This window comes from Carcharodon carcharias, chromosome 16, assembly GCF_017639515.1.
Source record: "Carcharodon carcharias isolate sCarCar2 chromosome 16, sCarCar2.pri, whole genome shotgun sequence".
In the NCBI taxonomy this organism is placed as follows: domain Eukaryota; kingdom Metazoa; phylum Chordata; class Chondrichthyes; order Lamniformes; family Lamnidae; genus Carcharodon; species Carcharodon carcharias.
This window is the reverse complement of record NC_054482.1, coordinates 100841615-100855260: the sequence shown is the minus strand read 5'-3', so window position 1 is coordinate 100855260 and position 13646 is coordinate 100841615. Positions and strand designations below refer to the sequence as shown.

General features: G+C 44.3%; 1 protein-coding gene across 2 annotated transcripts in view; it reads left to right on the top strand.

The window, feature by feature from the left end:
- Positions 1–13646, top strand: part of scinlb (scinderin like b) — a 55132-nt gene that overhangs the window by 15707 nt on the left and 25779 nt on the right. For both annotated transcript variants that reach the window (XM_041208064.1, XM_041208063.1), the window contains exons 8-12: positions 5854–5942; positions 8224–8439; positions 8541–8674; positions 8784–8874; positions 10974–11144. In XM_041208064.1, the coding sequence (XP_041063998.1) occupies positions 5854–5942; positions 8224–8439; positions 8541–8674; positions 8784–8874; positions 10974–11144 (701 nt within the window). The remainder of the gene's footprint in view (positions 1–5853; positions 5943–8223; positions 8440–8540; positions 8675–8783; positions 8875–10973; positions 11145–13646) is intronic.

Below are 13646 nucleotides of genomic sequence, written 5' to 3'. Positions count from 1 at the left end.
ATGCAACGTCTGATACGTTTCCCATCATTAACGTATCAGCAACACTGGTTGTCATACACACCATCGTGCTTCTGGAAGCCAGCGTTGGTAAATTGGTGGAGGCTCAGGGAGCCGCTGAGCCAGTGCATTGAACCTCCGAGCGTTTTGCTCGCACTAGACAAGATGGGAAACTTTTGGGGAAGGGGGAAAAGTGGTGACATTTATTTTTCTGCTGCTGGCATTGTTAACCATGCCACTTTGCAACAGTCCTTCCCTCCCAGCACCCCTGAAGAATTGTGACCCAGGTATACATGGAAATACTGCGAGGATCCTCCCACATAAATGCAAGTGTGCCTGACTGCAGGATACCTATTGTGGCCTGTGTGTATAAAACCTGCACAGCCACTGAACAGGCAGGATTCCCACTGGATTGGGGAACTCCAGGCCCACAACATTCAAACCAAGAGCATCAGTAACACGTGTTTCACGTGCTCCCTGGAGGAGGCTGTAACTTTTCCCAGACTTTCCCAACCTGACAGACAGGTTGTGCCTTCTTTTCCAAAAGCACCACCTTCTCAGTCTTGTTTCAGCTGCTTGTGCTTCAAGGGCTGCACTGCCGTCTGTACACAGAGGTAGGAATTCCACGTTGGTTCCCCGATTTCCTGCTGTAAATTGATCAGCAGGTTGGAGGACGCGGCAATTTCCAGAATTTCTCACTGACCATAACATCGTTAGGAGCAGGAGTAGGCCATTTGGCCCGTCGAACCTACTCAGCCATTCAATTTGATCGTGGCTCATCTGATTCTGGCCTTTACTTCACTCTCCTGCCTGTTCCCCATGACCCTCAACTCCCTTATTAATCAAAAATCATCTGTCTAACTCAGCCTTGAATATATTCAATGACCCGGCCTCCACTGCTGTCTGTAGAATTCGAAAGACTAATGACCCTCAGAGAAGAAATGCATCCTTATTTCCATCTTAAATGAGAGACCCCTTTTTTTAAACTGTGCCCTCTAGTTCTAGATTGCCTCACAATGGGAAACATCCTCCCAGCATCTATCCTGTCGAGTGCCCTCAGAATCTTATATGTTTCAATAAGATCACCTCTCATTCTCCTAAACTCCAATGAATATAGAGCCAACCTGCTCAACCTTTCCTCATAAGGCAACCCCTTCATCCCAGGAATCTGCTTAGTGAACCTTCCCTGAACTGTTTCCAAGGCAAGTATATCCCTCCTTAAATAAGGAAACCAAAACTGTACACAGTACTCCAGGTGGTGTCTCACTAATGCCCTGTACAATTATAGCAAGATTTCCCTACTATTATGCACAATCTCCCTTGCAATAAAGGTCAACATTCCATTTGCCTTCCTAATCACTTTCTGTACCTGTGTGCTAATTTCTTGTGATTCATGTACAAGAACACCCAGGTCGCACTGTACTGCAGCATTCTACAGTCTCTCTCCATTCAAATAATCTCCTGCTTTTCTGTTCTCCCTACTAAAGTGGACGGCCTGATATTTTTCTACATTATACTCCATCTACCATTTTTTTGTCCACTCACTTAACCTACCTATATCCCTTTGCAGACTCCTCCTCACAACTTGCTTTCCTACCTACCTTTGTATCATCAGCAAATTTAACTACAATATAGTCTGTCCATGCATCAAAGTTATTAATATAGATTGTAAATAGTTGAGGCTCAAGCACTGATTCTTGCAGCTCTCCACTAGTTACAGTTTGCCAACCAGAAAATGACCCATTTATCCTGACTCTCTGTTCGCTGTTGGTTAGCAAATCCTCTGTCCATGCTACTATGTCACCCAGAACACCATGTGCTCTTATCTTGTGCAGCAACCTTTCATGTGGCACCTTTTCGAATTGTATTGTATTATGATTTCCTATATGTCCTGTCTGTGCCCCATTAATAATGGATTCTAGCATTTTCCCAATGACAGATGTTAGACTAACTGGACTATAGTTTTCTACTTTCTGCCTCCCTCCCTTCTTGAATAGAGGTTTACATTTGTAGTTTTCCAATCCATTGGGACCTTTCCAGAATCTAGGGGATCTTAGTAGATTACAACTAATGCATCCACTATTTCAGCTGCCACTACCTTTAAGACCCTAGGATGTAGGCCGTCGGGTCCAGGGGACTTGTCAACCTTTAATCCCATTAGTTTTCCTAGTACTTTTTGTCTAATGATCATGAATGTTTTGAGTTCCTCCTTCCCTTTTGCTTCTTGATTTCCTGTTATTCCTGGGATGCTTTCTGCATTTTCTTTGTGAAGACAGATACAGAATACTAATTCAAAGTCTCTGTCATTTCCTTGTTAATTTCCATTGTTAATTCCTCAGTCTCACCCTCCATGGAACCAATGCTCACTTTAGCTACAATCATCCTTTTTATATACTTGTAGAAGCTTTTACTGTCTGTCGTTATATTTCTTGCTAATTTCCTGTCATACTCCAATTACTCCCTCTTTTTTTTTTAAAGTCATCCTTTGCTGGTTTCTTATATTTTCCCAATCTTCTAGAGTACCCCTAATCTTTGATCTTCGGAAGAACTCCTGGGGGAAATGATTGGTGACAATGTTTACAATAACAACCAATGTTTCCAACATCGGTGGTCACTTCCTTCCATGAAGCTGAAGCTCCCATTCAGAAACCGATCACTTATCAACATCTATGGTTAAAACAAACTCAACGTGTCTAAAATAATGAAAACAAATTGCAACTTAACGACACCTCACTTAATACGAATTCTCTTTAAATACCCTTGTGGTAATCATAAATATTTCAACTTTCTCAGATAAAAATATTCAGCCTCATAATACCTGATTTCACCTGGGACTACAGTCAGGATATCGCAATTGGCATTGACCAAGGTGTGTTGTTCATCAGTGTTCTGTACAGGAATGTGCCCACGTTTATCTCTCTAAAGACAGGAGTAGTTTTGGGTCTAATGCCCCGTATGTTCAAATAGATGCTCACTGATGAAGCACTTTGCCTGTCCAATGTACAATTCTGTCTCAACACTGTTGCTAATTCCCCAGTTCCTGGGATAGACATATTCTTGGTCAGATAAAGGCAAAATACTGCAGATGCTGGAAATCTGAAACAAAAACAAAAACTCAGCAGGTCTGACAGCAGCTGTGGAGAGAAAGACAGAGTTAATGTTTCAAGTCCATATGACTCTGAAGAAGAACCATATGGACTCTTGGTCAGGCTTGTCTTGTTCATTTGGTTTCTGCTGCCTCTTCTCCAGTTTGATGATAAGTAAGATTCATTAATTGGGCGAGGTTGGATAAGAAGCAGCAGACACAATAATTCTGCCACTTGGTGCTCCTTGGATTAGTCCAAGCATATGATCTTTTTCTTCAGGATGCCAATATCTGCTTCACCAAGGCTTTAGTAACTGCATGCATTATATTATACCACTCTCCAAGTCTTGTGCATGGGTATTTCAATGGTTTAAACAGCCGTTCAGTGTGACTCTTGAGACTGTTGCAGAGAAAACTTTTAATCTCCTTTTTAATGTTGTAGACCTCACAAAAAGCAGCCTTTATCCTCACATAACTTGTTTATATGTAATGCACTCAGAAAGGTGAAAGCTCTTTGTGATGAAGTCCTTCTACAGATACAGTGAATGAGAAAAGTTTTTTGTTTGCTTCGATGAATGTGATAAGATACAAAGCCTTTTGTTTTCCTTTGAAGTACAAGTGGAAGTTAATATTGCAGGGAATCTCTTGAGGATTGGAGGCAGTTTTGTGGTGTAGGTTGTTGCCACTCAGAGCTTGATAGGAAATTGTGGACAACACATCTGTGATTTTCTGATATTCATGGACAGGGTCTCAGTACCAATTCATTGTCACCATGTAGTCTTCTGTACTTGTACAACTAAGTATAACCAACAGCAATGATCCGTATTGTAGTTTATGACATTATAGTTATGACATATAACTTCCATATTCTGCAACTATTGGCAAATCAAGTCCAGAGGAAAGTCTCCCCTACATTGATCAGGTTTCTTTCCCCCTGAGAATGACTAGCATTTGGCATCTGTTATTTTTGTTTTGTTTTCATTGTGCACCCTCCACAATCACTTTGTCTCTGATCCATCAGGCATCTTCGTTTTCTCCTGTGCATGTACTTGTGCATTTACACTAAAGGACAGATTCTCTGTGCAGATCATAAGAAATAGGAGTAGGAGTTGGCCATTCAAGCCTGCTCCGCCATTCAATTAGATCATGGCTGATCTGATTGTGGCCTTTACTCCGCTTTCCTGCCTGTCCCCCATAACCCTTGACTGACAGGCTCAGAGAAACCAGTAGACCAATCATGTGGCAAACACAACACTTGTCACTTTCTAGCAATGTTAATTTCAAAGCTTTACGCGGGGTCAGCCTGAATGATGTATTCATGACGTGCTCTCCACCCATAACTGCATGCAGCCCTTTAAATGACTCTTATGTGCCATTTCTCCACCACTGCCCTACATTTTCCACGCCTCTTTCCCAAAGGCAGAATTGACTTTCTAGTGGTAGGACTTGTGCCCTTATTCTGACAGAGTCATGGAAATGACCTGTGGTTTCTATCGGGATCAGACTCCTTGTATTCCAGCATGCACAAACCCTGCCTCTTTGCTGCCATCTCTGAGTATTGAGAATTTTAGGGACTTTGTTTACAACAAGATGGTGTTAAATCTCCTAAAGAAACCAACCACTTTTTGCTTTGATTATATTAGCTGGCACTTGTTTCCAGTGATTCAAAAGCCTTGTTGGTCATTTTTGAGCGGTAATGACCTGGAACTCGCTGCCCACGAGGCTGGTGAAAGAAGAGATGATCAATTATGTCAAAAGGAAATTGCATGGACACTAGAAGGACATAGACTTGCAGGACTATGGAGAGGGATTAAAATTGGGGGTGCTCAAGTGGTTGGAATTAGATAAGCACAGACACCTTGGAGAGTTTGGGGAAAGGGACTGACTGGATTGCCCAGCAGAAAGTCAGCATCGACTCGATTGTCCGAGCGACCTCCTCCTGTGCTGTAAATGCCCCTGTGACCCTGTTAACATCTCAGCACACAGTGGAATGATGTAATTCCTGCTACCTTCAGCTTTCTGGCGTCACAGCGCATCTGTTTATCACATGACAGTAATGCAATGTTACAGAGGCTAACTGCAGTAGTTGCAAGACCATTTTACAATACTCAGCTTATGATTTGTAGAGGTGCCGTTGGCACCTTGGAAATTCCCATTGTAAACATAAAGTAGCCCTTACCTTGAATGATTTTAAAATCTGATTTCCATGTCTACTTGACAGGCAGATTATCTATGGATGACCATTTGGTATTTTCAGTAAGGTGACTGCAATCTGTTGTAGAAAGGATTTGACACAAGTCTAATTATAAGGTGCATAATGGCACCTTATGGGGAATATGAACTCCATTAATTTCCACAGGGTATCTCCTGGTCTCTGGCTGTAACCATTGAGAGGTGGAAATGGTGTATTCAGCTCAGCTTGTTTTTAACATGTATTGGAACACAGGTTTGGACTACATTCTGCATTTTCTATGAAATATAAAAATTGAAAATGCACCAATGATGTGTCTTAGCCAAACTGATGGAAGGTTCCTTTGGAGCCCAATGTTCCATGTCCAATTCCTGATGTGTGCTGCAAAGCCTCTCTGGTGTCCCTGCTGATAGTTCCACTCAAGTTACAATAGGAGATCCGGGAACACTGGGAAAATTCGACTTCTCCATTTAGATAATTGGAAGCGTATGGGTGATAAGAGGCCAGTACTAGTACGTGAGCTTCTACGTTAGGAACAAAAACCCCAAGGTGCAGATATAAACCACTCTTCTTTCTTCAGGGAAGGAGTCCAGCAAGACTGAGCGGAAGGTTGGATTTGATACATGCGAATTCTTCATAAACTCAAAAGGATATTCCAAAAATACTCAGGTAATTAACAACTTCCTAACATTCAGTGTCTAAGCTCACTACAGTCATTTGGACGGGGAAACCAGAGGGTGCCTGGGCGTCACTTGAATTGTAACCCAGTGCGTATCAAGTAACCATTTACAATTTACAGACCTACAGTTGACGTCCTGCAAGTTCTCATTTTAAGCATAAAATGAGCAGCCTAACCTTGAGTAGTTCTTGATTAGATTACAAGGCAGACGACTGGCCATTAACAACTACTTCAAATTTTAATGGAATGCACGGCGTCCATTTTAAGAGTAGCTTACCATACCTTTTTAAATATAAAATGTATGAGTCTAATAGGACGTATCAGCAGGAAATGCTATAGGGTGAACTTCCCCAGGGGTTTCTTCACTTGACCATAATTCAGAGAAGTGCGGCAGACTTCCCGGGAAGATAATGTGAATGCCATTTTGCTGAGATTTCCACTGAAGGTATAGTCGCTGATCAGGATAACTGAGAAAACTCAACAGCAACAACTTCTATTTACATTATTCCTTTAAAGTAATAAAACATCCCAAGGCACTTCATAGGGACATTATAAAACAAATAGGACCACATAGGGCGATATTACGACAGAAGAACCAAAAGCTTGGTCAAAGGGGTAGGTTTTAAGAAGCCCCTTAAAGGAGGAAAATGAGGTCAAGAGAAGGAGAGATGTAGGGAAGGAATTCCAGAGCTTGGGGCCAAGGCAGCTGAAGGCACGGCTACTACTTGTTGAGTGATTAAAATCGGGGATGCTCAAATGGTTGGAATTAGATGAGTGCAGATACCTTGTGGGGTTGTGGGGCTGGAGGTTACAGAGAGAGATGGAGGGGCAAGGCCTTGAAGGGTTCTAAAATCACCTCTGAAACCTTTAGATGATTCAGAGTAGATAGATAACAGGAGGCCTGTGCTCGTTCCTTGGCTTCTAATTAAGATGAAATACCGCGTGCAATATTCAGGTTTAAGAGGAGTTTTGATGTCCACTTTGCATGGTATCATATCCTTATCCATATCGTGATCACACTGTTTAGTTCCAAAATCAAGTAATTTTGTGAGAAAGATATTGTCTATAGCAAATCGTGCGGCCTGAGTTCTTTTTTGTTCAGTTTATTGAGGAAGTGCATGTCTCTATCTAGTTTTCCATTTCCTCTTCTTTGAACTCTGTGAAGAACACACTTCCTCGTTCATAGGACAGTGCAATGCAGCCTGTGCTGTAGATTTCCTGATAGCTGTAATTGTATTTCTGTGCTTATCTATTGGAATATGCATTTCTGTGAGATAAGACTAGTTTGGGCAGAATGCATGATATCAAATGGCTACATAAACGTTTAGATAAAAACAAAAAACTGCGGATGCTGGAAATCCAAAACAAAAACAGAAACCGAAATACCTGGAAAAACTCAGCAGGTCTGGCAGCATCGGCAGAGAAGAGCACAGTTGATGTTTCGAAGGCACGGCTTCTGTTGACCCTTCTGTTGAGGGTCATGAGGACTCGAAACGTCAACTGTGCTCTTCTCCACCGATGCTGTGAGACCTGCTGAGTTTTTCCAGGTATTTCGGTTTCTGTTTTTGTTTTTTATTACAGTAACCTTTGATAGTTTCCTCCATTATTGCTGATTCAGATCTTTAATGTTCAGTGACTGCACGGGCAGGCCTGCAAAAAAAAGGGTTTGAAATTGTTTTTCAGGTGCTGGGCAGGTTACTAAAGTCTTCCAAAGTGCAACGCTGACTATTTTGCGTTAGGACAAACGGGAGGTGACCTTTACCCCAAATTGAAGCAGACCGTTAGATCATTCCTACATGCAAATAAGGGGCCCCATGATTGTTCTGTTGCCCCTAGTTTTCCCTGAGGCAGCCAATGCCATCGTGATGCTAGCAGAAGCCTGACTTTTCACTAGTCTTGGCTGACTGACTCGATTATAACAAGGCCTGATGCCATGTCTGTGGGAGCCTCGAACATAATGGCACAGGGCATATATCCAAATGCCACAAGTACAACCCAGACCGTGGCTCAGTTCTTGTTTAATAAGAAAATGCCAATGATACTGTCCAAGCATTCCTCTCCCCATTATGGCAGGGGCCAAAAGATATCATGTACAATTCTGTAGATTATGAGGAGACCAATTTACAGTTGTATTTTACATGTCTTAATAGCAGTTACACATTTACTGAACTCTTTTTCTCAGTTATCACATTTTTGTGCTGGTGGATGGAGACTTGGATGGCATGGGAGTGGGGTGAAGGACAGAAACCTGATTCTTGCTTTATTTTGTAGGTAGAGATGCTTCCAGAAAATGGTGAGACGCCACTGTTCACCCAATTCTTTTCGGACTGGAAGGTTAAAGACCAAAGTGAAGGGCTTGGAAAAGTGTATACTATTGGCAGCATTGCCAAAATCAAATCTGTTCCCTTTGATGTCACAAAGCTTCACAACTCAAACGCCATGGCTGCACAACACAACATGGTGGATGATGGATCAGGCAAAGTCCAGGTAACAAGTCCACAACTATCACTGTAGGATTTCATCCTGCTGAAGCACAGGGACCTGGGGTCAGTAATGTGCATGAAAATGTATTCAATGTTCCTCTACAGATTTGGCGGATTGAAGATTTCAAGAAACAGCCCATTGACCCTTCAGCGTATGGTCAGTTCTATGGCGGAGACTGTTACATTATTTTGTACTCTTACAAATCGAGGGATGGGGAGAAGCACCTTATTTATACTTGGTAAGTCTCTTCACCTGTGCATGAAATGTAAAAATTGGATGGACTAAGAAAGCTAAAATGATGGACTGAAAAGAAAGTAAGGACTTTTTATTTTTGTTTACCTTTTAAGGCAAGGCAACAAAACAACAAAAGATGAGTTGGGAGCATCAGCTGCACTCACAATTGAACTTGATGATCAGATGAAAGGTTTGCCTGTCCAGGTACATGTTAACTGTCACTAGAGGGGTTTCTGCAAGAGAGGCCCGAGTCTCCTGGGAGATAGAATTAACCTCAATGAATCACATGATGTCTGCTTCACAGGGTCACCTACAGGCACGGAGTCATGTGGCTGCTTTACCAGTTCTGAATTATTACAGATATTGCGGAGTGCTGTACTTCTCTCCTTGGCAGCAGCATAGCCACTCAATCACCAGACTGCAATAGCTGATTCTGAAATGGTCAACCTGTACCCGCTCACCACCCCCACCTCCCCCCCCACCCAACTCCAACCCTCCTCACCCCAACCCCCCTCCCCCACCCACCTCACCCCCTCCATGAAGCTGGCAGCCTCCACCCAAGCTGAGGGAGCTGAAGATACTTCCTGGGATAGAGTGAGCTCTTCATCACACTGCGACTTGTATGCTGAGCTCTGTTTATTTTCATTTTAATCAGACACATGTAGCATACATTATCTGATTTCACCCTCCACTGGTGGGCAAGCTTTGGTTTCTGTGCGTATTTGCTGGAAGCATTTCCCTTACAGTATAATTTTGTCACAAGCAGTGGAATTGTTATAAATAAAATGACACATCAAATATGCCTGTCAACATTGCATCATTATATCTTGGCATCTCTCCACTTCATTTTTCTAAGTGACTTTGACATCTTTCATCAAACAGTTTAATATTTGTCATTCTCAACAATCCCTTTCCTCAGCTGTTCATTCCTGCCCTTCAACTAGCAATTAACCACCAGGATCCCGGCACAGCCCATTAGTTAGCTTGGCCTAAATAGCCAAGTGGTTATGGTACTGGGCTTGTAACCCCAAGATCAAGAGTTCAAATCTCCCAATGGCAAACTATGAAACAATGTAACTTCATCTGAATAGGAACAGATGGAAACGTGTTTGTACTCAAAAGAGTTACAATTGACTTCTAACTATGTGGAATGATTGATGGGCCTCTTTATAATGACCAGCTTAAAGTGATATTAGGTGCAGAATTTTCCCGCCCCCGCCACCCCCAACTATCCCCACTTGGGCGGAGCCTGCCCACTTCGTAGAGGCAGCCGCCCTGCACCAGGACCTGGGCTGCAGGGAGGTAAAGGCATTCCCCTGCATTCCCAATGCCACATTTGGAGGGCCTTCCCCTGGACCATCCGGGACATTAAGTTAAAATTGCTCCAGTGGAGGCACCCTTTTGCTCTTCAATCTGCCTTAGCAGCATCTGCTTCACTCGATGAAGCCGCCAAAGCTGCCAGCTCTGTGATTGGCCTGCCAGCATCCAGATCCTGCCAATTAGGTGACTGCCTCAGGGAATAATGCTGAGCTGGTCTCATTGCCGGCCATCATTTAGTCAAACATTGGAGTTCCAAAGCCCATGGTAAAACTCAGCCCAAGATGTTTGAAAATAAGCATTTTGGGGCGTTCGTCCATATTTCTTTGTGGACTGTGTCTTGACCTGTCCATCTGGGAGGAAAGTGCAAGTGAGTACAACAGGGAGAATGGAGTAAGGAATGTCATCATTTGCTCCTCTTTCTTACTCATCTAATACTGCTACGGGTCGCTGTTCCCCGAATGTCATCTCTCGTTCCTTCTAAGCTCCAAAGCCAACATCATGTACACTCCCCCTTCCATGTGTTCCCACTGCAGTGAAATGAAGACAGGAATTTCCTCAGCTGCTTCTGCTCCACTGCACTTCCGATGAAGCGGAGTGGGATCTGCTCCGACAACATTCCCAGTCTAAGGCTGGAATTTCCTGAACCCTTCCTGCTGGCGGGGCCTTCCAGCCTCGCCAAAGTCAACAGGCATTTGAATGGCTAGCCCCGTCCGCCATGGGGGAACCTGCCGCATTGGGGCTGGAAAATCTTGGCCAAAGGCTCATTGCCCAACTTCCTTCTGTTAATTCCTCTCTCTCAGGGCCACAAAACCCCGGGCTTCCATTGGCCTTTCTTTCACCTGGTAATCATTAAGCTTTTATGACCCAAGCCCAGCATCATTACTTCCCCACCAACCTCAACTTCTCTTCACTCCTTTACCTTTCTGATCACTGCGGCTCTGAATGAAAAATTTCTTTTCACTTTATTGTTGTTTGCTCTCTAGGTGCGGGTGACACAGGGTCAGGAGCCTCCTCACCTGCTGAGCCTGTTCAAAGATAAGCCACTCATTGTACATCTTGGAGGGACCTCCAGGAAGGGTGGCCAGAGTGCTGCTGCACCAGTTCGACTTTTCCATGTTAGGAAAAGCTCAACAGGATCGACGAGAGCCGTTGAGGTGAGACAAACTAAAGTGATGCCATTCAAGTTCCAATAATTTGCCAAAATTTTAACTCCATATTTATTCCACCAAAGGAAATGCTTGATTAATGTTTACTTTGATTAAAGAGATTTTTTTTTCCATTTACGGTACATGGGCTTTGCTGGCTAGGCCAGCATTTATTGCCCCATCCCTAAGTGCCCTGGTTCAGAAGGCATTAAGAGTCAGCCACTTTGCTGTGGGTCTGGAGTCACATTTATTGAATTTGAATTTTGCAAGGACAACCTGGTTGGCTATGATCTGTACCCTGCCTGTTGTAAACAGCGGTAAACTCATGAATGTCACTTTCAGTCTTGAAAAGCGCCCACTCTATCTCAGATTACCCTGGAAGGGTAAGGCATCTCAAAAATTAGAGTAAGTAACAGGTGAAGCTAGCTGTTTCATGCTACTACAGTGCAGCAGCACAAGTGGTTTTCGCCACAAACAGGATGCTGCCGTGAAGCCAAAAATATGTTCTTCCTATCGCACAAATGAGTAATATGAATTTCAGTGTCAGTGCGAAGCTAGGTACATAGGCTGTACGTCCCAAAGACTGGCGGATCGTATCAAACAATGTGTCCCAACCACTGTTCACAACGGGCAAGGTACAGACCGTACCCAAACAGCCCATGCTTGCAAAACTCAAAACAGTGTCCAACATTAGATGTGATTTCGCGATTGGACTTGCTGCATTAAAAAAATTCTCCTCATGACTCCTCAGGTTCTTTTTCCAGTTATCTTAAACCTGTGTCCTTTGGTTAACCACCCTTCTGCTACTTGGAACAGTTTCTCCTTATTTAGTCTATCAGAATCCTTTATGGTTTTGAAAACCTTTATCAAATCTTAACCATCTCTGTTCTAAGGAGAACAAGCACAGTTTCTCTAGTTGTTTCATGAAAATGAAATCCCCCATTCTTGGTACCGCTTTAGTAAATCTCCTTTGCACCCTCTTTAAGGCCTTGATATCTGTCCTATAGTGTAGTGTCCAAAATTGGACACAGAATTCCCCCTGAGGCCTCACCAGTGTTTTATGAAGGTTTAGCATAACTTCTTTGTCCTTGTCTATGTTATTATTTAATTGAAAAGGCATTGTATTTCCCTGAATTTACAGTATGGCTATAGTGTTGATGTGATTTGGTTTCCATTTTGCACTGATGGTCCTTGGTCAGGGGGTGAAGTTCTCTGGAGGACACTGTCTCATTCTGCTGTTGCATGGAGTGCACTTTCTCATTCCGCTGTTCTCTGGAGGACACTGTCTCATTCCGCTGTTCCCTGGAGGACACTGTCTCATTCCGCTGTTCCCTGGAGGACACTGTCTCATTCCACTGTTCTCTGGAGGACACTGTCTCATTCCACTGTTCCCTGGAGGACACTGCCTCATTCTGCTGTTCCCTGGAGGACACTGTCTCATTCTGCTGTTCCCTGGAGGACACTGCCTCATTCTGCTGTTCCCTGGAGGACACTGCCTCATTCTGCTGTTCCCTGGAGGGCACTGTCTCATTCCGCTGTTCTCTGGAGGACACGGTCTCATTCCACTGTTCCCTGGAGGACACTGCCTCATTCTGCTGTTCCCTGGAGGGCCCTGTCTCATTCCACTGTTCCCTGGAGGGCACTGTCTCATTCCGCTGTTCCCTGGAGGACACTGTCTCATTCTGCTGTTCTCTGGAGGACAATGTCTCATTCTGCTGTTCCCTCGAGGACACTGTCTCATTCCGCTGTTCCCTGGAGGACACTGTCTCATTCCACTGTTCCCTGGAGGACACTGTCTCATTCTGCTGTTCCCTGGAGGACACTGTCTCATTCCACTGTTCCCTGGAGGACACTGCCTCATTCTGCTGTTCCCTGGAGGACACTGTCTCATTCTGCTGTTCCCTGGAGGACACTGCCTCATTCTGCTGTTCCCTGGAGGACACTGCCTCATTCTGCTGTTCCCTGGAGGGCACTGTCTCATTCCACTGTTCCCTGGAGGACACTGCCTCATTCTGCTGTTCCCTGGAGGACACTGCCTCATTCCGCTGTTCCCGGAGGACACTGTCTCATTCCGCTGTTCCCTGGAGGACACTGTCTCATTCTGCTGTTCTCTGGAGGACACTGTCTCATTCCGCTGTTCCCTGGAGGACACTGTCTCATTCTGCTGTTCCCTAGAGGACAGTTTCTCATTCCGCTGTTCCCTGGAGGACACTGCCTCATTCCGCTGTTCCCTGGAAGGCACTGTCTCATTCCGCTGTTCTCTGGACGGCACTTCTCATTCCGCTGTTCCCTGGAGGACACTGCCTCATTCTGCTGTTCCCTGGAGGACACTGCCTCATTCTGCTGTTCCCTGGAGGACACTGTCTCATTCTGCTGTTCCCTGGAGGACACTGCCTCATTCCGCTGTTCCCTGGAAGGCACTGTCTCATTCCGCTGTTCTCTGGAGGGCACTTCTCATTCTGCTGTTCCCTGGAGGACACTGCCTCATTCTGCTGTTCCCTGGAGGACACT